Here is a 27,332-nt window from a genome sequence, read left to right on the forward strand (position 1 = left end):
AGAATTGGAGCGCAGATACCTCAGGGGGCGGAGGATGTCGGGCTGGAGGAGGTTACAGAGATAGGGTGGGGCGAGGCCATGGAGGGATTTGAAAACGAGGATGAGGATTTTAAAATCGAGGCGTTGCTTAACCAGGTGCCAGTGTAAGTCACTGGAGATGGGTGAACGGGACTTGGTGCGAGTGAGGACACGGGTAGTAGCGTTTTGGATGACCTCAAGTTTACATAGGGTAGAACATGGGCGACCGGCCAGGAGTGCATTGGAATAGTCAAATCTAGAGGTAACAAAGCATGGATGAGGATTTTGAAAATTCCAGCAGCATGGTGCAAAACTGCTCCAGCCTCCTACGGAGGGTTAATTGTGCATTTAATGGCACAACGGGCTTCACTCTTGTGTCAAAATGAATTCCCATGAACCATCAGCTTGGAGATATAAAAGTCAACTTGATAGAATATCCTTCCCTGCAATTCCTTTTGTGAAGATACCTGAATTTTTTGTAGCAGATGTCAATAACAGGAATATGCAGTTTGTCTACTTGTGTCACTGATGTGTGTCCTACAGCCCTAGTTTGTGGCTCTACAATGACAGGAACCCGTCGGTAAGGAAATGTCAATACCTTTGTGATAGATGCAGTGAGGGAAAAATTTGGTTCCAGCTTTGTGCCCCTCCTCTCCCACACATAGAGCCACAGAAGATTACAGCACTGAAGGGGGCCATTCGGCCCAGCATGTCTGTGCTGGCTCTTTGGCAGACCAATCAAAAAGCTAATCTCACTATTCTGCTCTCTTCTCATAGCCCTGTATTTTCCTCTACTACACATAATTATTCAATTTTGGTGCCGTGGTCTCTGCCTCAAGCATTCCCTGCGGCAAAGCATTGCATACTCCAACAAATATCAGTGTAGGAATTTCTCTTAACCTCTCATTCTCTTACGGACAATTTAAAATTGATGGCACCTTGTCACTGACTCCCTGGCCAGAGGAAATATTCCTTCCCTATACATGCTATCAAAATCCCTCATAATTTAAAAAAAACCTCTATTAAATCTCCTTTTAGCCTTCTATGCACCTGTGGAAATAATCCCAGAATTTCAATTATTTTCCTAATTATAGTTTTACTGTATGCTGTTTATGGCTTTAATGACCCTTCTAAAATGGGGTGTCTAAAACTACATCATTATTTTAATTGTGGCCTAACCAATGTTTTGTATCTTCATTAAATTGCATCTGCCATCTTTCTGCCCATTCTACTAATCTGTCTGTTTTCCTGAAGTCTTTTATAGTTCTCCTCGCTGTTTGTCAAATCCCCTACTTTGGTGTTTTCCTCTCATGCTCCAGTCCAAATCATCATCTTTATATACCAATAACAAAAACAGGCCCATCACTGACCCCAAGGGGACAGCATTTCCAACCCTTCTCCAATCCAAGCAGCACCTATTTATACCAACTCTTTGATTTCTATCCATGTGGCTATACTTCTTGTACCATATGACTGATTTTTTTTTTAAACAAACCTTTTGAGAGCCACCTTACTGAACACTGTATACATTACACCTGTTACATTCACTTTATGTATTCAATTAGTTACTTCTTCAAAAAAACTCTTACATTTTTCAAACATGACTTACCTTTAACAAGTTCGTGCACTGTCCTTGACTAACCCTTGCATTTTTATATGCTCACTAATTTTCTCTCGAATTATGGCTTCTGAGAGTTTGCCCACAACTGATGTTAGTCTAACTGGTCTATAGTTACCCAGTTTATCCATCCCTCCCTTTTTGAACAAAGGTGTGCATTGGCTACTTTCCAGTCCAGTGGCACAATTTGCATATTTAAGGAATGAAAAACTGTGGACAAAGCCTCTGCCTCTATGACCTCAACAGTTCTGCGTGTATGCGATCAGGGCTCCGTGACTTATTCACTTTGAGTTCTGCACTGCCATGGTACTACAGTACAAGGATTGGCACAGTGAGCAAGTGATCTGTTCACAGGGCTATGTCCGTGATGCTGTGTACATATGCCCATTAGGGGATGGATTTGATTATTCTTCTCGGGGGAAGCGGCTTGCTGCCTCCTGTCTTCCGAAAAGGATGAGATCAGGAACTATAGATGTAGACCCAACTAACTGACATACCATAGTGCATCGTGTTTGCACATCAACATGCTAGGCTGCTGGGCCGGTGCAGCTTTCTTGCCTACTACATAAAGGGAATGGAGCGATTCTGAGAAAACCGCGGGACTGACCCCTGCAACCACTGTCAGTTGCAGGCTAAAGAGAAACAATTTTTTTTTGAAGATTGGTTGAAATTCTCACTTGCGTAAAACAAGCAGCAACTTGATTTAATTTGCTCCGTTCATGTAGAAAATGTCTCGAGGTGCTTTTACATAGGGAGGAGATTGACAAAATAGTTAAAAGAAATAAAGAAAAAGATGGCCAGCCATGGTGCGAGAGTTAGGAGGGGTGACTGTAAGGTCGAGAAGATGAGTTTTGAAAATGTTCTTGCAGTGAACAGAGAAGTTAAGAAAGGGATTTTCAGAGAGTACGGCACTGGTGGCTGAAGGTGGGGCGAAGTGAGGGGACACACACACAAGACCAGAGTCGGCAGAACGGACGTTGTGGGTAAGGATGTGATGCTGAAGGAGGTTGCAGAGACAAGAAATAGCAAGGGGGGATTTTACTTGGATTTTGCCATTGGCTGCATGAGACCCTTACATTGGTAGCCGGTGGTACTACTGCGACACCAGGCTTAATACAAAAGCAGCTTAACACTAGAGTAAAGTCCTGGTGGTTATAGATCTGTGGGAGCAATTTGAGATGCTGAATTAACAATAGTATATCATACATTGGCATAAGTAAGATTTTCCCTATAGCTTAATGATAAAAAGCCCAGTGACAACAGCCTCCCAAAGTCTCCATGCCAGCACCTTTTGTTCCTGTAATCAATAAAGAATAACAGAAAACTGAAGCACTTTAAACCTCAGTGGTTTGTTTATCTCTCAGTATAGTGCTCTATTGCTCTCCAGTTATTGGAGGATTTGATTGCAACTGGTTAAGTCAGATGACCAAATGATATATAATCTGTAAATAAGTGGTGAGAATGAATTTGATGGCCAGAACTTTATACAAATAATTGGTACACTTGGTGGTCCAGGCCATGCCCTCTAAAATGTGTTCAATTAAGAAGGATACGATCACACAGTGAATAGTGAGATTGGAGCTGTATGCAGTTGTAACTTCCCATGCCATGACCTCAGCCACACAACTCTGATGAGTGGAGGGGCCAGCTATTAGCTGAAGGTAAAAATCACCCAAGAGTAATGGTTAATAGTAGGTTGGGGTGGTCATTTGTATGCTAGGAGAGAATAAAATCAGAGGAAGTGTCATTTTGGGAGAACGGGCGGTGCAGAGGGGGGAAATGAGCAATTCCCTAGAGGGAGGGGGAGGAGCTGCTGTACAAATGGCCAAATACAGAGATCAGCATTGACAGACCAGGTTTTGCCTGCCCCCTTGGTTGCGGAGGGCTTGTGGCATGGAGGGCTACCAAAGAAAAGTAGAAAAACGGAATAATAAATAGTTCCAAAATAATTTTTTTTAAAGGAGGTTCCATATATCCAGACAATTACTGTATTACTGAAAGGAAACCTCTGCAGCATTCACCCTCTCCACTCAACCATAATTTGTTGCTCATTTGTCTCTCAGAAACTAATTAAAGAAAATCATATGTCTCAGTCAGTCGTAAAACATATGGGACTTCATGTAATTTGTTGGGAGTCAACATGTTGCTCTTTAATCGAACAATTGGGAGATTTTATTTTTTAATTGTTCTTAATTTTCAGCATACGCAGTGTTATGCAAAAATATCTGGAGGAAAGAGATGAACTGACCTTTGAGAAGATCTTCAACCAGAAAATTGGTAAGTGAAAAAAATTTGCACGTGTTTCAGTGATAATGGTTATGTGCTGTAGGGGTTTGATTTTCTGAGTTCCGCTTTTAATAGTGTCCTACAAACAGCAGACATGTTATGAAAGAGGGTGTGAAATTCAACCCTTTGAATGCTGGCTGTCCCTGTCCACACATTTTGTTCACTTGACAATTTTTCTTATCTTTTTCTTCACTTCTCTCCTGAAGTTGCAACTTTTGATGGGGTGCGGCTCCGCACTTGCTCACAGCCATCCGGTACATAACCCAAATAGTCATTCTTCATGCGTAGCTTAGAATGATAAAAATAAAACAGTCGTGCAGGCTATCAGACTGGAGCCTGACCTACACACGCATACTTTCCAGTAGGAGTCACTAGATGATTGACCGGGCATGGAAACCCTTGTTTATTTCCACCCTCGCCACCAGCCTGAGAGTACTGAGGCCAAGTGTAGTTTCCCCTGACCATATTCAGCTAGTTCAGGATAGACCTGGGATTGAACCAGCGACCTTCCTGGCCGTAAGGGCTCGGGGACTCGCTAACTTAAGTCAATGTGCGAGCACAAACCTGCATTTAATCAGCGCACATCTGAATAACGATATGCTGTCACATTTTAATGTTGAGTGTTATCAAACAAGGTGAGAATAAAGAGCATTTTGAACAGGCTGTTTATTGATCAATGTGCTGGAGCCCTGATACAATCAAATACATTTATTGAAGAAATAGGTGCACCAGCAGGATTGAAATGGCAGAAATAATGGGAGAAATAAATGGTCCTAAGTAGACCAATCTGAAGTATCTTCAGTGGTATTCCCATGTTCCCTGTCCTGCCCACCCAAGGCTGCTGCTTTGCTGCCTCCTGAATGCTCGATCGTTATTTCCGGTCTGCTGGTTTCTCATTCCCAAACTGCTGGTCTGCCCTCAATCTGCTAGTGTGTTCAACCTGGCAGCTAATTTTCTGACCTGGATTAGTCCAGCTTCCATTTCTGATGCCAACACTGACTCACTCCGATACATTGCTGCTACCCTGCTGAATACCACCAATGTCCTACCAAAAGCCATCACCATCCTTCTGCACAATTAGTGTAAATGACTAAATTCTATACTCAAAAATTAACAAAATAAAGCTTCCGCAACTCCAGGGCTACAGATGATTGTTGAGACGCTATGAACTCAACTACAGTGATGCACAGAATGTTTTATGGCTTACTCCGCTGATTTTTACTCAAACGTTTCATGGAGACTTTGTTTTGCTATCTGAAATTTCAGTGTCCTCTTGTCAGAGAGCACTGCATAGAGCATCAGAAGCTAACAATAGATCTGGAAACATTAATGGTAGAAAGAATTGATGATTCTCCAAACTGTTCTTCCAGTAGGGCATTCGGGTAGTTTATTCTGTTCCTCAATTTTTAAGAACAAATGCAAGAATGGTTCAGGAAAAGGCTTATTGAGCCATGATATAACACCTGGTCTATCATTAACTTTACCAGACCATATGTCTGACAAAGCGGTCTGTAAAATTTCTGTTCTCTCCAAAAGGCAAATTAAGTAATACTACAGAAGACTTATCTAATCTTAAATCCTACAATATACATTCTAGATCTTCTTTGATATGCCATTTCCAAAGTCTTGACAGCCAAGAAACTACAGTGATGGATCCTCAATCCTGTTACTAGCCAGACATTCATCCAGTTTTTCTTTTAAAGGTGTTGGTTGACATGTCATTAATCCGGGACACTAATCCATATATCTATTATATTCTGGAGTTCTTGTGTTCATCAGTATTTAGCTGTTTGAAGAACATTGTTTGAGTAAAGGGTGCAGTAAAAGATACGATTTCTCATAAACATCCCAGTATACAGTATTATTATTCTTAGTTCGACAAGGGTTCAGTTCTATATAGTGAAAATCTGTACAATTCTGGCGTGTAGAGGCATGGACCTTGAGTTTGTGTTTGATAAAGAGACTATATTATCAGTCATTTCAGTGGGTGCATATACAAACAGCTACATTAGAGAATGATATGTGATGGAAGGGCTGATAATGTGTTTTTGGGCAGTTTAATATCCCTGATCTTCATAGCAAATCTTGTCTGTAAAAGTTGCTTCATTGTACTTCTCCATAATTTAGGAAACTGCTCATATGCATTGGAATTTTACACAATACCAATGAGAAAGGGAATGGTTCATTGCAATTCTATATAGTGCGAGTGTTTGGCAAAGAAATTGTTCTTTTGTAATTTTTATGATGGGATTGCATGAGAAGCGGCTCGATCTGTTAGAATTTTAAATAAAGGAAGTGAATGAGAAAAGGGTTTAGTCCTTTTGGAATTTCATACAACTAACCCTCAAACTCTCCATTGCCCTGACACCGGCCTCTTGTGCCGTTCGCCCTCCCTTCGCCCCCACCGATTGGTGGCCGTACCTTCAGCTGCCTAGGACCCATGCTATGGAATTCTCTCCCTAAACCCCTCCATCTCTCCGCCGGTCTCTCCTCCTTTAAAACCATCCTTAAAACCCACCCCTTCGACCAAGTCACCTTCCTAACATCTCCTTCTTTGGCTCGGCGCCCTTTCTTGTAATTATGCCTCTGTGGAGCGACTTTGGGTATTTTTCTACTATACAAATGAAATTTGTTGTTGAGTGAATGGGAAGTGGTTTCATCCACTCGCATTTTAGTAAATGGTTTGTTTAACCCTTTGGAATTCTGTATGGCAGGAGTGAATGAGAAGTCGGTTCTTTGGAATACTGTACATTGGAAGGGTTTGGTCCATTGGAATTTTCTGTGCTTGGGTCATACCTGTTCTATGAAGTTAACTATACTGTTATCTACACTGAATATGTATATTAGAAATGCTAAAAACTTTAAAGATAAACAAACAATCGTGTCGGAATTGTGGACTGTGTGTAGATATGGTCTTGGGTAGCTTGTTAAACATGTAACTCAGTGGATCTAAAAAAAGATATCTCTGTAAAGCGAGCCTTGATAAACAAGATTTGCTGATTTTAGATCCACAGCCCCCTCCTCCCCCATTGCACCTGTGAACGAGGGCCTCGATAAATAATGCAGCTAATGCAGCTCCACAGGTTCCCCAGCGTCTATTGTCTCTGTAAGGAGAAATCCGCAGAATGGAGTAAACAGCGGTGTTGCTGCTGGAAATCACTAATGAGATAGCAGCTTGCTTGTAAGCAGTAATGCGACAGACAGGATAGGAAAGTCTAGAGAAAGATAAACCAGCCTCTCATAGCAAAAAGTGTTTCAGTGGAAATGTCTAAAGTTTAACAATGAGATTTTTTCTGAGGTGCACGGTGTAATAATTCAGATATATTCGCCAAATTGAGCATTTACTATTTTGCTTTGTATTTCTAGCAGAAATGGTGACTGCAATCGGGGCAATTGCAAGATGCAAAAATCATTAGACCTCGTTTGCAATTCACTGAGCAGAAATGTTGATTTTCCTAATTACTTAGCATTTCCTCTGTCCCATTTTACAGTCCTAAGTCAGGTTACTAAATAATTGTTTCAAGTTTCAAATCATGATTCACTCTCCTATGTCACGTTGTCCAATGTTTTAGTTATTACTGTACAATTTATCTGATGTTGCCTGTTAATTTTTAATGAAAATGTATCAGAAATTGGTGCACAGAACAGTGCAGTACTGTTCAGACATGCAAATAAAGCATGTAACCCATTCGCTTGTCTGAGTTGCTGGGGAGCACTGATGGTCTACAGAGTGAGCAGCATTTTGCAAGCAATGCAACTGTTGAGGGAGCTAAAATAACAACAGAAATTGCTGGAAAAACTCAGCAGGTCAGGCAACATCCGTGGAGAGAAATTTGAGTTGATGTTTCGGGTCGAAACCCTTCTTCAAAACTGGAAAGAAAAGAAAATAGATCGAAGGCAGGGCTGCGATCGAACAAAAGAAGTAAAAGAGACAATAAAAGGTATTCGAATCCAGACGAGATGGTAATAGGCCCGTGGAGACAAAAGACAGCTGAGATTAGGTGTGAAGTGTACTGGCAGGATAGGAGACAGCTGCCAGGTGGGAGAGAGAAACAAAAGGAAAGTGGCGGGGGGGGGGGGGGAAAGGAAGACTGCTTTGCGGAACACCTCCGTTCAGTCCGTAAGGGTGACCCTGAGCTTCCGGTTGCCTGTCATTTTAATTCACCGCTCCATTCCCACTCTGACCTCACCGTCCTTGGCCTCTTGTATTGTTCCACGGAAGCTCAATGTAAACTCGAGGAACAGCACCTCATCTCTTCCGATTAGGCACTTTGCAGCCTTCCGGACTAAATATCGAGTTCAACAATTTCAGATCATAACCTCTGCCCCTATTACTTTTTTACTTATTATTTTTTCCCACCCCTTTGTTTCGGGTCCTCCTTCCTCCCCCCCCCCCCCCACTTTCCTTTTGTTTCTCTCTCCCACCTGGCAGCTGTCTCCTATCCTGCCAGTACACTTCACACCTAATCTCAGCTGTCTTTTGTCTCCACTGGCCTATTACCATCTCGTCTGGATTCGAATACCTTTTATTGTCTCTTTAACTTCTTTTGTTCAATCGCAGCCTTGCCTTCGATCTATTTTCTTTTCTTTCCAGTTTTGAAGAAGGGTTTCGACCCGAAACGTCAACTCAAATTTCTCTCCACGGATGTTGCCTGACCTGCTGAGTTTTTCCAGCAATTTCTGTTGTTATTTCGGATTTCCAGCATCTGCAGTATTTTGCTATCGTGTTGAGGGAGCTAACTTGACTAGCTGTCCTTTCTTTGCACAGTCCAGCGAACCACTAAAGCTTCCTCAGTATTGTGATATGGTCTGCGTTAGAATGTTCACTGTGTGATAGACACATACACGGAGAAGTTGTTTGTGTTTCTGTGCATTTAAAGCCATTTTGTTAAATCCAGTATGAATCTATAGTCAAGCCTGTACACCAGCACTACAGTATCTTCCTGAAAAAGCTTCTAGCTGCCTTGGGTTCATTTTAACAGTTCCTTGCTCTCTTTATGTTGATCAATGTTACTGCATAGTGGGTTTCCTGATGCACACTTTTTAAGAGACAAAGTCATCCTCTTGGTCCTATCTTGTGTAAGAGTCTCTGACTGACCTACACCTGATGATGTCATTGTGTTAGCCTTTACTTTTTGATTTAAAATGAAAATGCCAAGCTCTCATTTTTCTACTACGTGCTTGGAAAAGATTCTGCTGCAGTGGACAGCATTTCTGCTGCTAGAAAAGACAAATTTTGCAAGTTATGCACGGGCTTAATAAAAACATCAATCAAAGCTAGACAAGGGACCTAATTCCTGTATGATCTTAGCATTAGCCATGTTCAAAGGGGATGTTATTGGGGAGGGGAAGGTAACAAATGCAGCTTAATGGAAACTGATGAATTTGTTTGAAAAACAACTTTTCATCCCCCACAGAACAGATGCAGATCACAGATCTGAAGTAAGACTTAAAGGTTGGTAACAGTGCCAGAAACAAGCAGGATTCATTTCAAAGTGTGTTGGCGGACAATTTCAACATCTGACAACTGCAGCAATCTAATTTCAATTTTCCAGCCTAAAATTAGGAAATGCTAAAGTCGTTTAATAAGTGAGTACGCATGAGCATATAGAATTGAGCTTCTGACTGATGGGTATGCATTCTGTCAGTAAGGATTCAGGTGTCGGCACTGCTGGTGGTTGTAGCAGTCAGCTTCTGCTTTTATAATTAAAAAAAATATATATTTTTTTGGGGGGCCTTTCCAGTTCCAAGGAATCCAGACTACCTGTTTAAAAACACCCACCCCTGCAGATGGCTGGTTTCCCAAACCTGTTGGAGTTCCATGTGTGAGAGGCTGTGCTATTCACTGAATTACCCTGTAAAACTACATTAGCATCTTTAATCTTGTCAGCATTACATGTACAAATAATGGAAGGCCATCCACCAACAACACCAGGAGCTGTGCAGGCTGGATAGTGGGCTCCACAGAAGGAGCTGTACTGAACAGTATTATGGTACGGGGTGGGCATAAGGTCTGAACTGTGTTACACAAGGAGTCGAGTGAACTAAACCAGAGAGTTGCAGAGGGGTATCTGTACACAAGTAGCTGAACAGTGTCACACACAGGGACTTGGATGAGCTGAACAATGTGTTACGTGGGAGGTTATATCATAGAATCATAGAAATTTATGGCACAGAAGGAGGCCATTTGGCCCATCGTGTCTGTGCCGGAAATATGTACTAAACAGCGTATAAAGAGCTGTATGTATGGATTGAGTAAGGCATTACATGGGACGATTGTATAGATTGAACAGGGAGCTGTATGGACTGAGAATGACATTACACGGGGAGCCAGATAGACTGATTAATATGCAGTACGTTGTGTTAATGCAATGTACAGTAAGGTTGATACATGACCATTACAAGTAAGAATTTTCTGATGTGTATCAGTAAAACTCAACATAAAATGGAGACGGTATGGAGGATGGTTAAGAATGGCTGATGTCACTTCCTGTGGCAGCAGATATTTTTGTCTTTTTAATTCAGAATCTACTCCATTTGTAGCCCTGTTTATCTAATGTCCATTGCAGCCTTCAGTAAATGATGCAAGTCATGATTTATTCATTTTAAGGAAAACTGGAGCAGCTGGCTTATGGCTTCATCACAACATGAAAGCCATAAAAATGTTACAAATGGAGAATTGGCTGTTTTAAAACACCTCCAGCAAATGCAAACCAGCTCTTGCATGGTTTGAGGGGTTCTTGCTGATGAATCCGATTTCTGTTGCATTGCGCACTTGAAAAGGCTCACGCCATGTGGCATGGCAACAATGCAGCAGCGGCTGTTCACCTTGTAGGTTTATTCACCCAAATTTATGGTGTTCAGCAGACTTCTAAAAATCTACTGGAAACAAAATTCAAACTGGGATGAAAGTTCGCTGGGGCTAATTTTGACTTTGAGCGATAGTGTCAAACCGCCAATTTCCGATCAGCCGCCCGTTGCACAGCTCTCCCGATTTTCATGTCCATTGAAGTCACTGGAACCTGTTCTTACCCGTTATTGTACAGCCTGCTTTAGTATAGAATCAGTCCCGTCAATTTAGTCTCCTGGGGGAACGTTCTGATCCCGAAAAATGATCAAACTAAACTCGAGTATTCATCGACTCTCGCGTCTCCATCATTTAGCTCTGACCTGCCGCCTTCCAACTTTCTTGCCCTGGCCAACAGGACAGGAACCATTGTGTGCTGTGGAGTAGAGTGGAGGAGAAGCATCCGGGAAGGCGCCGAACATCTCGAGTCTCTTCACTGGGAGCAAGCGGAAGCCAAGCGCAGGCAGCGCAAGGAGCGCATGTCAACCCAAGCACCCCACCCACCTGCCCCTTCAACCACCCTCTGCCCCACCTGTGACAGAGACTGTAGGTCCCGCATTGGACTCATCAGTCACCTGCAAACTCATTTTTAATGTGGAAGCAAGTCATCCTCGGTTCCGAGGGACTGCCTAAGACACTGCTTCTGCCCTGGACCTTTTAATTATTGTATTAAGTGGTACTTCCCTGAGCTCAGTGTAAAAATTAATGGTTTAAAAAAAAATTATGCTTGAATGTTATTTATCAACCACCCGTCTTGAGGTGTCTCTGCCCCACTGATGATTGCTGAACCAGAGGGCAGGCAGCTAACTTGCCAATGGGGCAGTGGAACCACGTGCCTGCTACTGGGGCTGTTAAACTAAATGCCTGCTGATGATGCTGTGGAACCGCTTGCTGGAAGATGCACAGGAATGCTCCTGGGTACATGCCTTTTTCCATTTAACTTTTTTTTTAATTACCCATCCTACGGGAGGAGATGCTCAGCCTCCAGTTGCCATCTTGCACTCCCAGCACTGTGGTGCCTGTGGGGATACTGTAATTAGACCCAGACTGGCATTGTATCCACAGTCCGAGTGCAGTGCCTCTTCTATAAAGCCAACAGCAACCTGCACAAATGAGCCTTTTTATATTACGCTATATTATCCCCAGCAGTGCAACATAAATCATATTGCATCTTGCATACTGCAGTGCTTAGGAACTAAAATGTTAAATGAGTCCCTTTGGCCGCTATTACCCTCTCCCAGGACAAGCTGCTATGCAGCAGACACTCTATTTGCTACTGTGCAGTCTTTTCCCAAACATTTGTTAACAAAAAGGAAAACAGACTTGGATTTATATAGCACCTTATTTTTTCTCGTGACAATTTTGAAGTGCTAAACATATAGTGGATCACTTTGAAGTACACGGACTGTTATTATGTACATAGGAACAGGAGTAGGCCAGTCAGCCCCTCGAGCCTGTTCCGCCATTCATTGAGATCATGGCTGATCTGTATCCTAACTCCAACTACCCGCCTTGGCTCCATATCCCTTCATACCCTTGGCTAGCAAAAATCTATCGGATCAGATGTAAAATTATTAATTGAGCTGGCATCTACTGCTTTTAGTGGGAGAGAGTTCCACACTTCGACCACCCTTTGTGGGAAGAAGTGTTTCCTGACTTCTCTCCTGAATGGCCTGGCTCTGATTTTAAGGTTACGTCCCCTTGTCCTAGACTCCCCCACCATGGAAAAAGTTTCTCTCTCTCTGCCCTATCAAATCCTTTCAAAATCACCCCTTAACTTTCTATATTCCAGGGAATACAAGCGTAGCTTATGTAATCTCTCCTCCTAATCGAACCCTGGGCGTCCTGACACCTGACGTGTAGGCAAATGCGACAGCCATTTTGCAGCAGCAATGCTCCACAAACCGTAATGAGATGAATGAACAGTTAATCTTTATATTTGGTGTGATTAGTTGAAGGAGGAATGTTGGCCAGGATACTGGGAGAAATCCCTGCCCCATGGATCTTTAGTTTCCACCCGAAGCGCTAGAGCAGGCAGTTGGACCTCCAGTTTAACAAAAAGAATCTTGCTGTTGAGAAATACTTTAAAAAGTGATGTGCGGTTTCATCATTGCCCATGTGCATTTACAAATGAAGTTAGGTAACGGTCTCTTGGAGCTGCTGGTGTTTGCGGGGGGTGGGAGGAGGAGTATCGGTGCAGTGTGTCTTTAGGACAGCTGTTGCCCGTCACTCACAGTGCGTTAGCCAGGAGTGAGTGTTTGATGAGTATGATGAATGAGAGAGATACGTCTGCACTAAACATATAGAACGGTGGCCGTTGATTAGAGGAGGAAACAGGGTTGTGTCGTACATATGCGCAAATGGTGTCTCACTTGAAATAAGAAAGGAAGCTAGCTGGCCTGGAGGTGCTACTTCACCATTCACAAGGGCAGTTGTGTGGTGCATTGATTACCAACCACCGACTTCTCCCCACCTTCACAATAGCAGTCTATTTAAATTTGACAGTACTGGTGTCAGATTTTCATTGGGCAGATAGTAAGGAAAATCTGTACTGGATTACACTGGAAGGGACTGCATAAAATTTTGCACTGACTGAATGGCAATAAGCTAATTGTTACTTAGTGCTACAAGACCAGGGAGCTTGCCACAGAACAGCTACTTTGAAATCACTTTGTTTAATATGGACTTTGCATTTGAGCCTATGATTCTATAAGGTGAGTCTTGAACCCTGTAGGATTTCTACTGCCTCTTAATGGATTGTACAAGGTAAATGGAGATATGTAGGGCTGTTGGGACTCTTGCAGAAGTCTAATGGATGAATTGTAAAACTATAGGATTATTAATTTGTCATAAATTATTCTGGTTAAAGAACTATATATCCTAGGATTGTTGCTATGCTGTGTGATTCTATTGGATAAGTTATAAATTGCTACTGTGTTTCATAAGATACCCCGTCAATCGCCAAGGTAGGTTTCTATCAGTCCTGGAGAATTCTATTGTTTGTGAATTGAATGATTTTTATTTCTCACTATTTTTGATATTTTGACCTTCCTAAGTGAAGTTTGGCTTTCTGTGTGATGATTTCCTCTCTTGCTGAATTCCTGGCCTGACTTTTACCATTCATTTCATTTTATTTCACTAGTTTAGAATAAAAACATAAAGTGTGGAACAAATAAAGCCCATTCAGTCCATCAAACCAGCTTCTTCCACAGACCATGAACAATCTACTTTATTGTGGACTCCACCTGACCCATTTTAATTTCCTGAGAGTTCTGCTGAAATATTCCCTGATACCCAAAGATAAAACAACAGAATATTTATCCATGTTCACATTTCTACCATTTCAGCCCTGGCCTACCGCCCTTCACAGATGGACTCCATTCACATTTTGTCAGGCCCAATAGCCCACTAATATCCACACATTACCAAACAGTGTGATTGATGTGTTTCTTATGTGTGTTGATTTGCACATAGAGATTTTGCTTTAATGTAAAGGGAAATCTTTGAGGAATTGAGATTTTATTAAAATATGTACATAAACGCGTTTTATGTACATCTTATACAACAGGATTCGCTGCCATGCAAATATTTATAAACCTAACGTGCCTTCTGTTGCCTAGGCCCTAAGCTCTGGAATTCCCTGCCTAAACCTCTCCACCTCTCTTTCCTCCTTTAAGACACTCCTTAAATCTTACCTCTTTGACCAAGCTTTTGGCCACCTGCCCTAATTTCTCCTTATGTGACTTAGTATCAATTTTTTTTGTCTTATAATACTCCTTGTGCTGTTTTACTATGATCAAGGTGCTATATAAATGCAAGTTGTTGTTGTAATGATGGTAAAAGGGATAATAGCTGCAGACACAGCTCTCACTCAGGAGCCAGTAACCCCCTCAAATGTTCTTAAATTATTTTTTAATTCCTCACTGGTGTGTGAGGTAGAGTTTCTGTAGAAAATCTGTAACCCGAGAATACAGGAAGTACTGAGCCTAGCAGGAAGTAGTGGGGGAAGGGAAGCCTGCGGAGAGGAAAGAGGCCTGTTGCAGTGCTGTACGCCTGATTATTAGCCGTTGGAGCGTCTCATTAGCATTTCTGAATTGTGTCCAAAATGACGATAGAAGATGAGGCTGTTCGAGGATACAGCGTGTCAAGACGTGTTCTGTACCTTATAATGCGTTGCCTATCTTGCAACATGTTCTGTCAGGTGTCACAGATATATGTTGTATGGAATCTTAGAATTCTCTGTTTGAATTTTCCAGTTCCTCCTTCCTGCACCACCCAGAATATGATATTGTATCAGTCTGTGCAGTGAAAAGTCAGCTTTTTAAAAACATTTATTCTGGCACCTACAAGTTCCTATCGTAAGTGCAGCTCTACCGAAGCGACTTTTACACGGATAGATTGCCATTGTTGGGAGGCGGCAGCTTCTCCTGCTGTCATATAAAATAATTAACTCAGGGATCCAATTATTCATGGGTCCTGACAGCGTCCTTCAGAGACACAGAAATATCATAATATGGGCCTCTTTCTATTTACCTTCAAACATATCAACAACATACAGGTGGGGTAAATAGAGGAGAGCGTCGCTCAGAGTTAGCGGGTCTCTGATTCACATTGCCCTCCTGGAGTTCCAACACCAATGGTGAAATATCTCATGAGTAAGCCTCTGAAAGAGAGGGCTGCACTCCCTCTCTGCTCCAACTTACACATAAAACAATCTGTCTCAGTGACAACTCTTCAACTCACCTAGAATGTTATTGATGGTCACTTTTCATGGGTGGTTCAGCCAGTCTTTAAACCAGTGGGCTTCAGTTTATGCATGCAAGAATATATGTCACCTGTGAGATTGCAAAGTGTTCATTTTTCAGTAGGAATTCTGGAGATTTTTAAATTACATGCTCATATCCCAGCCCTGTTTTAGTTTTGATCAGCATCAACAACGTGCATTTATATGGCGTTTTTAACATAGTAAAACGTTTGAGATGCTACACAGGAGTGCAATCAGACCAAAAAAAAATCACAGAGCCAAAGAAATAGACATTAAGACAGGTGACCAAATGCTTGGTCAAAAGAGGTAGGTTTTAAGGAGTGTCTTAAAGGAGGAGAGGATCTTGACAAAAGGTGTTAACCCTAGTTTTCAACCCCAAGGTTTAGAAGGCTTGATCATGAGTTTGCCATGCACTCCGTCTGTACTGCACTGAAGTGTCAGCCAGGGTTATATGCTCAAGTCTCTGGAGTGAGGCTTGAACCCATGCCCTTCTGACAAAGGCCAGAGTGCTACCACTGAGTCAAGGCTGGCACTTAAAGCCAAAGTCTCTTCAGCTAAGCGTTACAATTGGCCCTCAGTTACAGAACAGAAAACAGCAACCCCTGTTGGAAAGTGTGTGTGCGTGTGTTGGGTGAGGACAGGATTGGGTTCAGCTGTGATGCCCTCCACAGTTGGATAGTTGGCCAGTACTCGCTGTCAAAGCTTACATGTGAATAATGAGCATTTGGATGTGGTATATCTGACAACTGCTATTTGTGGAAATGGACCACAGCATGAAGGTCAGCGCCTTTAGAAGAGGAAGTGAGAAAATCGGAAAGAAATTGAAAAGGGTCAACATTTTCGAGGCTGAAATGAACTTATTTGGGGAGCCATATGCAGGAAACCATGTTTATCACTATACATTGGAACGTCAGCGTATCATCAAATGGCCTAATTAATTAAGATCATTTTCATATCAAATATATATGAGTTTAATAATCCATTCAGTTCCTGTTATTCTGCTTGTTTTGAAGGGGGAGACGTTTTCAACTATTTTTTCCCTTTCCCCTTTGGTGGTTTCTGGCTGGCAAACTCAATGTGTGTGAGTGTGAGCAAGCAACTTGCTCCCAGCCCTCTGCCAGTCATGCTCTCAAAATGGCTGAATAGCAACCCAGGGTGTCTCTGGCTTTCCCCCTCTCTCTCTATGTAGAGGTGCCTGGCCTCAGCTCACCATAGTAACGTGGTTAAGACCCGGAATGTCGTGGAGGATTACGGGCGCTTCCTGCAATCTGTGGTACAGCATAGAATTACATAGAATATACAGCACAGAAACCGGCCATTCGTCCCAACCAGTCCATGTCGGTGTTTATGTTCCACTTGAGCTTCCTCCTGTCTTTCCTCATTTAACTTTACCAGCACAACCTTCTATTCCTTTCTCCCTCATGTGCTTATCTAGCCTCCCCTTAAATGCATCTATACTATTTGCTTCAACCACTCCCTGTGGTAGCGAGTTCCACATTTCCACCACTCTTTGGGTAAAGAAGTTTCTTCTGAATTCCCCATTTGATTTCTTGGTGACTATCTTATATTGATGACCTCTAGTTTTGCTTTTCCCCACAAGTGGAAACACATTCTCTGGGCTGAAGTTTAACTCACAAAAACGGGTGGGTTGGGGGTCATGGAATAATACATGGAACAAGGAGCAAAGTAACACTGCGGGGAATTTTTCGGTGGGTCAGGGGGCGCGTTTGGTGGCAGGTCAGCTGGGAATTTTTTTTGACAGCAGGTAGGGAACCCGCCGTAAACCCACCTCCACGCTAGTCTCCCAGATGTTGGGTCTGTCAGTGCAGAACAGACCTGAGCAAATTCTGATCAGTTCATTTTGCCTGCTTTGGGACCATTTTCATTCGCAAGCGTTGCAACAGTGACTACACTCCAAAACTACTTAATTGGCTGTAAAGTGCTTTGAGATGTCGGTGGTCGTGAAAGGCGCTATATAAATGCAAGTCTTTCTTTTATCTGCTAGACTTTCATCCAGTTGGTGTGTTCTGTGCTCTTTCAGCTACTCTGCTACTGAAAATATTGAAAAGCATTTTGCCAAATAAAGAAATGTTTGATTTTCAGCATGTCTTTGTCTGCCCGCTCAGTATATAATATTTTAGAGAATCAGTTACCACTCATCAGGAGCAAGAGTACAACGCGCAGTGAGCTAATGCTTCAACCCATGAGAAGCGTCAATCGCAGTCCACTCTAGCAGATGCCTGACTTGTTTTTGTTAAGAGTGGATGTTTGGTCAGTACTGTGGACGAAGGAGGGGAAGGAGATTCTACAATGAAAATGCACCGTCAGGTCAACACTCTGATTGATTGAATATAGCAGCTGTGTTGCACCATAGGATTTTTAAGGCAAAGAGGAAGGAAGGCTTTCCATGCAGTTCCCATTTTAGCTTTAAAACTTGCTGCAGTCTCCTCCACTCAGTGTGTTGTGTAAGCAGCTGCATCAATAATACACCACCCACACAGACTCTTGGCTGCCCTAGTTTCGCCATTGTTTAGCGGGGACTGCATACCTTTCCGTGCATTACAGCAATACCGTATCGGTGCAGATGATTTCACATACCACAAATCGAGACTCGAGTGGTTTACTATTGGCACTTGAACTGCCCTCTCCTCCATACCCTCTCCCCCCCTCCCCCAGAGCAATCAGATTACTGCCTTAAAGGGTAGTGGAAATCTGGAACTAACTCCCCCCAAAAAGCTGTTGAGGCTAGGTCAATTGAAAATGTTAAAACTGAGATTGATACATTTTTGTTAAGGTGGGTAGATGGAGTTAAGATACAGATCAGCCATGATCTACTAGACTTTCATCCAGTTGGTGTATTCTGTGCTCTTTCAGCTACTCTGCTATTGAAAATATTGAAAAACATTTTGCCAAATAAATACATTTTTGATTTTTCAACTCAAGGGGCTGAATGGTCTAATCCTGTTCCTATGTTCCTAAAATCACGGAGAGTTTAATTTTGACCATTCTCTCGCATTCCTGAACATGCAAACAAAAGCTGGGGTACACAGTTCAACAGATGCTGGCAGTCCGAGTTATTCTTCATTGTGAGTCTAGACAGTGAATGCCGTCAGATTATTGGAGGGGTCATCAAAGGTGAGTTTGACCCTGTCCTCGCTCCGTGCCCGCACAGGCATACATACCAGCAGGAGTCCGTGATCAACAATTGTCATTTGGAGATACAACATGTGTAGCACCTGTAGGACTATTGTATTTTAGGTGAAGGACCTAAAGCTAATTTTAATTATTGAATTTGTGATGTAGATAGTTTAGTATTTGCCACGTTATTTTTGACTCTCAGAAATATTCACTAACCTTCTTGTGAAGTACCTGGGGATGTCCTATACATTAGCGAGACTATATATAGTATGACACTTGTACATGAAACAGCAGCTCCAATAATCATGGTCTCTTGTCAAGCTCCTGCTGTGCAACCTGTCTGCAAGTTAGCTCCCCATCCTCTTTTAGTTTGCACGCTTCCCCCCCCCCGCCCTTGTTTCTGTTGGCTCTTAGTGCTGTGCAGTGTTCCCTAAGTGAGAAGATGTGCGAGTGACCTGGACTCTCCTAATGCCACTTTAAATGAGCCCACTGGGTAGTAGTTTAGAGTTCTCTTATCCTCTGAAGTTTTCCCTTCATGTTTCAGTGGAATGTGCTAGCAAAAGTCCCAGCTGAGATGAGAAGCTCATTGCCCCCGGAATTACAGAAGAGAAACCATGTTCAATCATGCACAGTGCTTAGATGCTATGTTTTTTTAAAATGATTTCTGCAGTCTAATTTTTACTTGTTTAGTATGCTTGTGTCACTTGAAGGTGTATGGTCACCGGGCATGAGAGCTTGCAAGTTTATTGATGTCGTGACTGTGATAATACGAGGAACCACCGGAATCTTGAGACACTGATATTCCTGTGAAAGGTTTAAGGTAAACATGAGATCTGAATCTTTAGAGATTATCTCTGTGAGGGTTGAACACTAAACATCGCAGTCTAGAAAACAGCCAATTTGTACCAATTAGTGGGCACCACCCAGAACCTGGGAATTTTTACATTTGACTCCCCCAGGAGGAGCAGGCTTTGGACAGGCTTAAAACATGGAGTTCAGCGCACTGCAAATTCATAACGGGTTTCAAGGAAACAAACACGCGGGGCAATGGAATGCTTGACTTTAATGCTCTCATTATGTCTGCCGTGGAACCTGAATATCTGTGCTGTTCATTTATTTAGTTTTTCTCCCCTTCATTTCTCTCATACACCCTTCTTCTAAAGGCAATGATCCGTTCGAGGACACAGTTGCACAAGTGCAGTATTGTGTCCCAAGTAGCTTTAGTCAGTAGTGAACTAAACAGTGAGTGTGAGCAGGTTTTTTGTCCGTGGAGGGTATTACAGCTGGGCCCAAACTTGTCCTCACCCGGTCAATGTCCACACACATTTCATAGTGATCTGGAGTGGGAACCACTGAGTTTGTGAAGTGAATTTTGAATTTGTCTAAGCTTTTTATGTCACACCCCTGAAACATGCAAAGTCTACAATGGGTAACGAGGCACATACAGACCGACAAAGCCATCACACAAACAAATCCTTTCCGGTCTCATTGAGATGATTTAGTGTGTAAAGGCCCAACCTGGTGTGGTATTAAGCTATACCTACCAGAAGGTCAGTGCCTCAGTGATCCTAGCCTAGGAAGAGGGATTAAATGAGTAAAGGGTCCTGCTCCTGCTTGCGGTCCAGTGAGCCCTGCTGGAAAGTGTGTGTACATGGTTGGCAGGTGAGAATAGAGCCAGGCTTGCTGGAAAGTATAAAGCTGTATCGTGGTAATTTTAGCAAATGAAGGGGAGAAAACAGGGAGAATGAATGAATGTGGCTTTCATGCAGAATAAAAAGTGTACGCGGGAGAGGTCTGACTGGGAAATATTTGCTGGGTCCTGACTTCATTCTTCTAGTTGAGCAGAACATTATTTTTTCCAACTCTTCAATTACAAATCTGATCGACAGAGTGCACTGTTTTGTTTGCGACACTTCCTTGCCATGTCCTGCTGCAACATGTCATTGCAACACGCGCTGTGTTCAAACAGTTCCCATACCTTGGGTGGAAACGCCATACAGCTGGTTTAGGTCTAAACAAGTGTGCTCTGTTTAAAGCTCATCCTGTGGGAATTTGTTGCCTGAAAAAATTAGAAACAAAACTAGAATGGGGCAGTGAGGAACTTAAAAAGAAGCCTGAAGAAAACAAAATAGCCCATGTGAAACTTGTAAGCAGTGTTCGGAAGATCACTTTCAGTTAACCAGAGAGGTCTGTGTAAGCCATTGATTTTTCTGAGTTGGTTGGGGGAGGAAGGGGGCATGGCATAGTTGGTAAAAGCCAATGTTTTCAAAGTTATTGGGTTGCTGTTAAATTACCAACACTCCGTAGTCTCCAACATGATGGTGGACAGTCAGGGCCACTATTTCAGAAGTGTTTGAATCCTTCTCGCACGAGGCTAGTCACATTGGTTTTCACTCTGGATGGAACCTACATTCGTTCATCCTCACTGTCAGAAAACATGGAAGATGTCGATTCATCTTTTCTACTAGCCTTGCATTTCCCTCCTGGGTTTCCCCCAACAAATGGATGATGCACATTTTTGCAGTGGGCTCAGTTAACTGTTCTCAGCCAGGGTCACAGCTGGGGTGCTACAATGTTCTCATTAACCTTGAATCAGGGAGGAGACTATTGACCAGGATTACTCCTCCTGATTACTATCCAGCCGCCTCCTCTGGAAAGTACATATATGGATATTGAGTGAAGACAGGATCAGGCATGGCTGTAATGCCCCTGCAGTTGAATAGCTTACTAACATTTACTATTGAACATGAAGAGCAGCTGCTTGGGTGAAGCATTGGAGGTGACTTCTAGCTTTTTTTCAATACTTTCTAGTGAAGAGATGGGGAGTAAAATTGGTAAGAAAATTTACAGAAAACATGTAGGGTGTAAGAAAAAGCAAATTTGAAAAACCCCCACAATTTAAAGTAATAATAATGAGCAGAGAAGATAAAGCAGAAGATCAAGACAAAATGTAAACTTTTGAGTAGATGAAAGCACACGAGAGAAAAGGAAGAGAAACAGATCAGTGTTGCCTATTGTGTGGGGCCTTGTCAAAAGTTTTCCAAAACCCAAGTATACTGTATCGATCTTGCTATCTTTATCCACCAACCTAGTAACCTCGTCAAAAAATTCAGTCAGCTTGGTGAGAAATGACCTTTCCCAGAAGCATGATAGCAAAATACTGCAGATGCTGGAAATCCAAAATAACAACAGAAAATGCTGGAAAAACCCAGCAGGCCAGACAGCATCCGTGAAGAGAAAATAGAGTCAACGTTTCGGGTCAAGACTGGAAAAGCACGGGAAATGAAATAGATTAAGAGGCCAGGCTGGGAGAGAACAAAAGAGAAGTGAAGAGACATTAAGAGGTATTCAAAACGAGACGAGATGGTGATAGGACTAGTGGAGACAAAAGAAGCATCATTGAGAGTCTCTAATAACCTTTCTCTGTCCAGGTGGTCAAACAGAGTTTCTCTAATGATCCCTTCTGGCAACGAGCCTACAACCAAAGTCGAGCGAATTTCCTGGTTCTGGCTTGTTACCCTTTTGGAATACGGGTACTGTACAACATTAGCTTCCCTTGGTCCCTGAGAATAATCCCAGACTCTAGTGATCTGTTAAATATATAAGCAAGATGATTATAAAATCAACCTTTGGTCACCTGAATGTGGTCATTATTGGTTTCTTTAGGTCCTGAAATGTGGTTCTGACCTTTTCCTTTAAATTGCTTACATCATTTATAAGCAAACTGTGTAAATGGAGGCAAACTTTCATAAGATTTTATTCCCTTCAAACCCCAAACTTATTGTTAAAAAGGGGCCTGATACAAACTCCATGGAAGCATAAGGTATGATGAGATAGATAGATATGTAAGAACAATAAAGATATAATAATGGGTGACCTCAATCAACCCAACAGTCTACCCTTGGTTCAGTGGTAGAACTCTTCTCTTTGTGTCAAAAGGTCATAGGTTTAAGCCCCATTTCAAAGACTTGAGCACACAATCTATGCTGATACTTCAGATCAGTACTGAGGGAGTGCTGCACTATTGGAGGTGGCATCTTTTGGATGAGATGTTAAACCGAGGCCCTGCCTGTCCTCTTGGGTGGATGTAAAAGATCCCGTGGCACTATTAGAAGAAAAGCAGGGGAGTTCTCCTGGTGTCCTGGCCAGTGTTTCACTAAAACAGATTATCTGGCCATTTATCCCATTGCCGTTTGTGGGACTTTGCTGTGTGTAAATTGGCTGTTGCGTGTCCCTACATTACAACAGTGACTGCACTTCAAAAGGTGTTCCCTTTACACTATAAGTGTCTCTGGGCCCTCGGGTGTTTACAGAGTCATTAGAGTCTGTATTTGTTGACTTACTGACAGGTTATTTCTAACTGTAACTGACACTGTCTTTCAGGAGTTTGGATAGGGCAGTACCTGTGGGTGTGTCAATATTTCTAAAGAGTCTTACACACACGAAAGTTTGAAAACCACTGTTTTACAGCCCCCCACCCACCAGAAAAGGGCTATCGAGACACATACACTCCCCTACTTACTATATAATACATTGTATGTAGCTCCTTTCGCTATACAACAATGTACCCTTTGACTTGCCATGAACATCATTGGAGATTCATTGTTGGAAAAAAGTGTTTAACGGATGAGGGGCTTGAAGAAACAAATTTTGTTACAATGAGGTTTTACTATATAAATAAAATCTAATATTTATAACTACTGCTGTGTCATATATCTAGGGAGGTATTGGATGCATCCTCACCATCCGTACAACTGACTCTGAACTGACCTCCCAAACTGCCGTCACAATTTGCTTTATTGGCTTGAGATTTGAACACAAATTCCGCAAGCGGACTTCCAAACCAACAGAGGTTGGATAATCTCTTCCAGTTGTGACTGTAATCCCAGCTGGATTACATCAGTCAGTGAATCATAGTATAATTGTTATTTAAGGACACTAAACAGACGTCGGATCTCTGGAGTACTGTGGTTCCTGCAGAAGTATTTCTGTGCTGTGCAAACATGAACACCTCCGTGTCAAGTGCCGTTACTGCCGTCTTCAACTGGGGAAACACCGTACAAGTGATTCATTGGGTACCTAGACCGATATAGCTGGTAACAAGGACGGAATTCAAGAAGGAAGGGGTTAAACTGTGCAATATTGGGGCAGCAAGGCAGACTGTTGTGCTATGGATTGTCGTTCTTCAAAGAGAAGTGATATTGTGGGGGAATATTTTCAATCATTACTACTCCTCTCAGAACCAGTATTAACATAATTTATTTAAATTGTTTCCTGCATTGGAAAAAAAAGTAGCCTGTTAAAGACCAGCTGCATTAGTTCTGCTGGGCAGAAAAGACGGCCTGTGGGCCCTCTTGGCTGGCTGTCATTATATTGAGTGGGGATTGGCAGCATTGAAAGTGTTTCCCTCCCAAGCAGTGTTTCCCGTAAGCTGCGCTTTGTACTGCGCAGCTTGTTTCTTTTAGTGAACGGTCCCTTTAAATTTCCACGCATGTGTCATAGTTACAGTGGAGAAGCTGGTGAGAGGCCGGCACGGGACATTTCCCGTTGCTGCATGGCGGCGCAGCTTAGTGGGAACATTGCACCCAATGGTTATATTTTTCCCCATCTAATTTCCTCCCTCCCTGCCCCAAAGCTGGTGGCACTTAACTGGGCTGTGGTTCTCTGAGCACCGACTGCTGCCGGCTCCCCGGCCTAACCGGCCGGCTATTCCACTGAGAAGGGCATCATTTTGCTGAGTAGCTGATGTCAGCTGGGGCACAGTTGGTTAGGGAAGGTCAAATCAGCTAGGGTTTCCACTCCTAAATCGAGATCAAGTGAACCCTGCCCAAAGCGCCCGCATATGTACACTAGTTACAGACCGGCTTGGTTGTGATGCCCTTTTAGGATAAGCAAGTTTCATATTATTATAATAATACCATCAATCCGTCATCTAATTGTAAACACTGCTGGTTGTGATTATGATGGAGCAACACCATATAGGAGAGCTTGTTAATAGCAAACGTCTGTAGTGCGTTCTTTGCAGTGGAGATGTTCTTAATTTTTTTTGGTGTTCAAGGTGAGGGTCTGTAATATTTTCAGCCTTGACAACCAGCATTACCACTCTCCAGACAGGTATAGCATGCTTAGATGCAGAGTAAATCTCCATCTATAATAATTTTTCTTTTTAGTGTTTCTGTTTTTCTCTTTTATGTCTCTCCCTTGATCCCATCTGTTTGGCCCAATCATTCTTTATGTAGCTTCCTGCACAATGATTTAAATGTCATTTATATTTCCTGTTTTTTACTTCCTGGTTTGAAGTCTGCATGTTTCAGTGAGGCTACTTCTCTGGTTGAAGAGCCTCACTGTTGCTTTGCCTGCTCACAGATGCCACAGATTCCCTGGATCAGGCGCCTCATTAGTGGAAATCCCCGCTGACAAGCCGTGAAAAGTCTCTGGGCAACTGTACGTGAGGTGAACGACGAAAGCCGTTCCTTCGCTGCTGAGAGCAAAATCTATATCTGTGCATGTTTTGTATCTATTTTTTTTAATGCCCCATGTTATCACAAATGGAAGAGTCTTTTATTGAGGTTTAGTCAGGAACAGTCTATTCTGAAAATGAAGTCGTCTGAATACCGCCACAATGGCAGCTGCCAGAGATTTCCCACTGCATTAGACACTATGGGGCTAATTTTAACCTAACCCGTCCAGCGGGAAACTGATGGGATGGGATCGGCTGTCCGTTTTACATTGATGTCAGTGGAAAGTAAAATTGGGTGGGGTGTAAATAGGGTGACCGATCCGCTCCTGCCAGTTTCCCACCAGGTGGGTGAAGTTAAAATTACCCCCTATATATCTAGAAGTACAGTAATCATTGATTTTTTTTTAAAAAGCTATAATTTTTTTTAAATCTAAGGGGGTGATTTTCCCCGGACACTTTAGGTGCGTAAGAGCCTTTGAAGTGGTCAAGATGGGGTCTTGAGCTGCAACGCTGATTTAATGCATGATACCGCCTTGGGAAAGAAGTTGAAGCGCGTGCTAGGAACGGCCACCTGGAGGATTATTAAAGGTCTGATTGACAATTAATTGCCTGCTAGCGCTCATTAAAGGCTGCACGGCATTTTGGTGGCTAGCACTTCAATTAACGACCTTTCCTAACAGCGACCAGCTGAACAGGAGTCAAGAAGTTGTTGCTGAGGATTTTGAAAGCTATGCTCAGCTTTCACTGTTCACTTGCTGCTGGATGTTTGAAGAGGACTTTTGAGACACATCAGGAGACTTTCTGGGACACTTTGTCAAGACGTCGCCACACTCTTATCAACATTTATTCTGGAAATTCTCTGAGGACTTCACCGAAAGAGAATGATTGCTCTGCTACTCTACCTTATTGGACACTCTATAGGAGTCACCAGGAGAAAGGTCATAGGCATCTTACTAGAGGTCCCCTTTGGTCTGGAGATGGAATGGGAGGAGGACACAAAGCCAGGCAGAGCAGCACCAGCTACTGCAGGAGAGAGGGACAGGAGGGTTAGGTGGGCGGGGGCCCGCCCCCGCCCCCCTGGACCGCCTCTTCTGGACTGCCTCCACCAGGACCTCCAGTGCCGCGTCCGAGAACCTGTGCACCCTCTCCCGCGGTCCGTGAGCCATCCTGAAACGTTCCGTTGTGTCTCAGCCAGTGCACTCCACACCTTCAGTGGAAGTGGGTGCGAGGAGCCCATATATACGGCTCCACGAAAATTGCTTCTAATCAGCGCCAGAGTGCTAAACCTGCAGGTGTCTGTTTTAGTGCCTCCAGGCACCTTTAAATCATGGTGATCATCAATTAGCACCAAAATTGCGGCCTAAAACCAGACTTTCAAACAGGTCTGTCTTATTCGTACAGCACCTACTTAGCACCTGTTTTCACCCCTTCACCAAAATAACCCCCTAAGAATTTGCGGTGACCAATGGGATTTTGATGGATGGGGAGATCTGCCATATTTGAAATAATTTATTAATATCTATGTCTCATAGATATGCATTTCGTTGTACTGCACTTGTGCACTAACAATGACAATAAAGATGATTATGATTATGATCTATATAATATATTGGGCCACAAATTCGGGTCGGAGGCTTCCCGCGGGTGTAAGCCCCCGACCTGCACTTACCTAGCGCGCTGGCTGTTGTGCTGTGGGCCCGCGTGGGATTCCGATCCTGGGCCTGCTCCAACTGCCGGCGCGCAGTGCTTGCGTATCCCAGGGGCACAGTTAGTTCGAAGCGTCCCCTGAGATCACGTGGGCCGTGGAGAGCCAATCGTAGCAGGGAATCTCTATTCATAGATTTGACAGGAAGAGCTGTCAAATCTATGATTAGAGTTCAGCCCCAAAATCTAACTAAAACTTCAAATAAAAAAAATAAAAAAATCACATTTTAAAAATAACTATAAATTACATAAAATAACTATTTTAAACAATAATTTAAATTTTTGAAAAATTTAATTACAGTTTTTAACGGGGCTAAAAATATACTTACCTTTAAAGTATTTATTTAAAAATAATAAACCTGTGGAAATTTTTTTAAATTTTACTTAATTCACCACTTACCTTGTTAAAAGCAGGCCTTGCAACTGCTTTTTAAACGCATAGCTGCTAGAGACTTACCCTCTCGGAGAAACCTGTAAAAAGAAAAACAGAAGTTCC

The 27,332-nt window shown here is 42.7% G+C and overlaps 1 protein-coding gene across 2 annotated transcripts in view; it reads left to right on the forward strand.

Moving 5' to 3' along the window:
- The window catches only part of grk3 (G protein-coupled receptor kinase 3), a 283,814-nt gene that overhangs the window by 4,794 nt on the left and 251,688 nt on the right, over nucleotides 1-27,332 (forward strand). For both annotated transcript variants that reach the window (XM_085961459.1, XM_085961460.1), the window contains exon 2: nucleotides 3,837-3,913. In XM_085961459.1, the coding sequence (XP_085817585.1) occupies nucleotides 3,837-3,913 (77 nt within the window). The remainder of the gene's footprint in view (nucleotides 1-3,836; nucleotides 3,914-27,332) is intronic.

Source organism: Somniosus microcephalus, chromosome 19 (genome assembly GCF_052327205.1).
Source record: "Somniosus microcephalus isolate GS21.2 chromosome 19, FLI_Smic_1.0, whole genome shotgun sequence".
Lineage (NCBI taxonomy): Eukaryota > Metazoa > Chordata > Chondrichthyes > Squaliformes > Somniosidae > Somniosus > Somniosus microcephalus.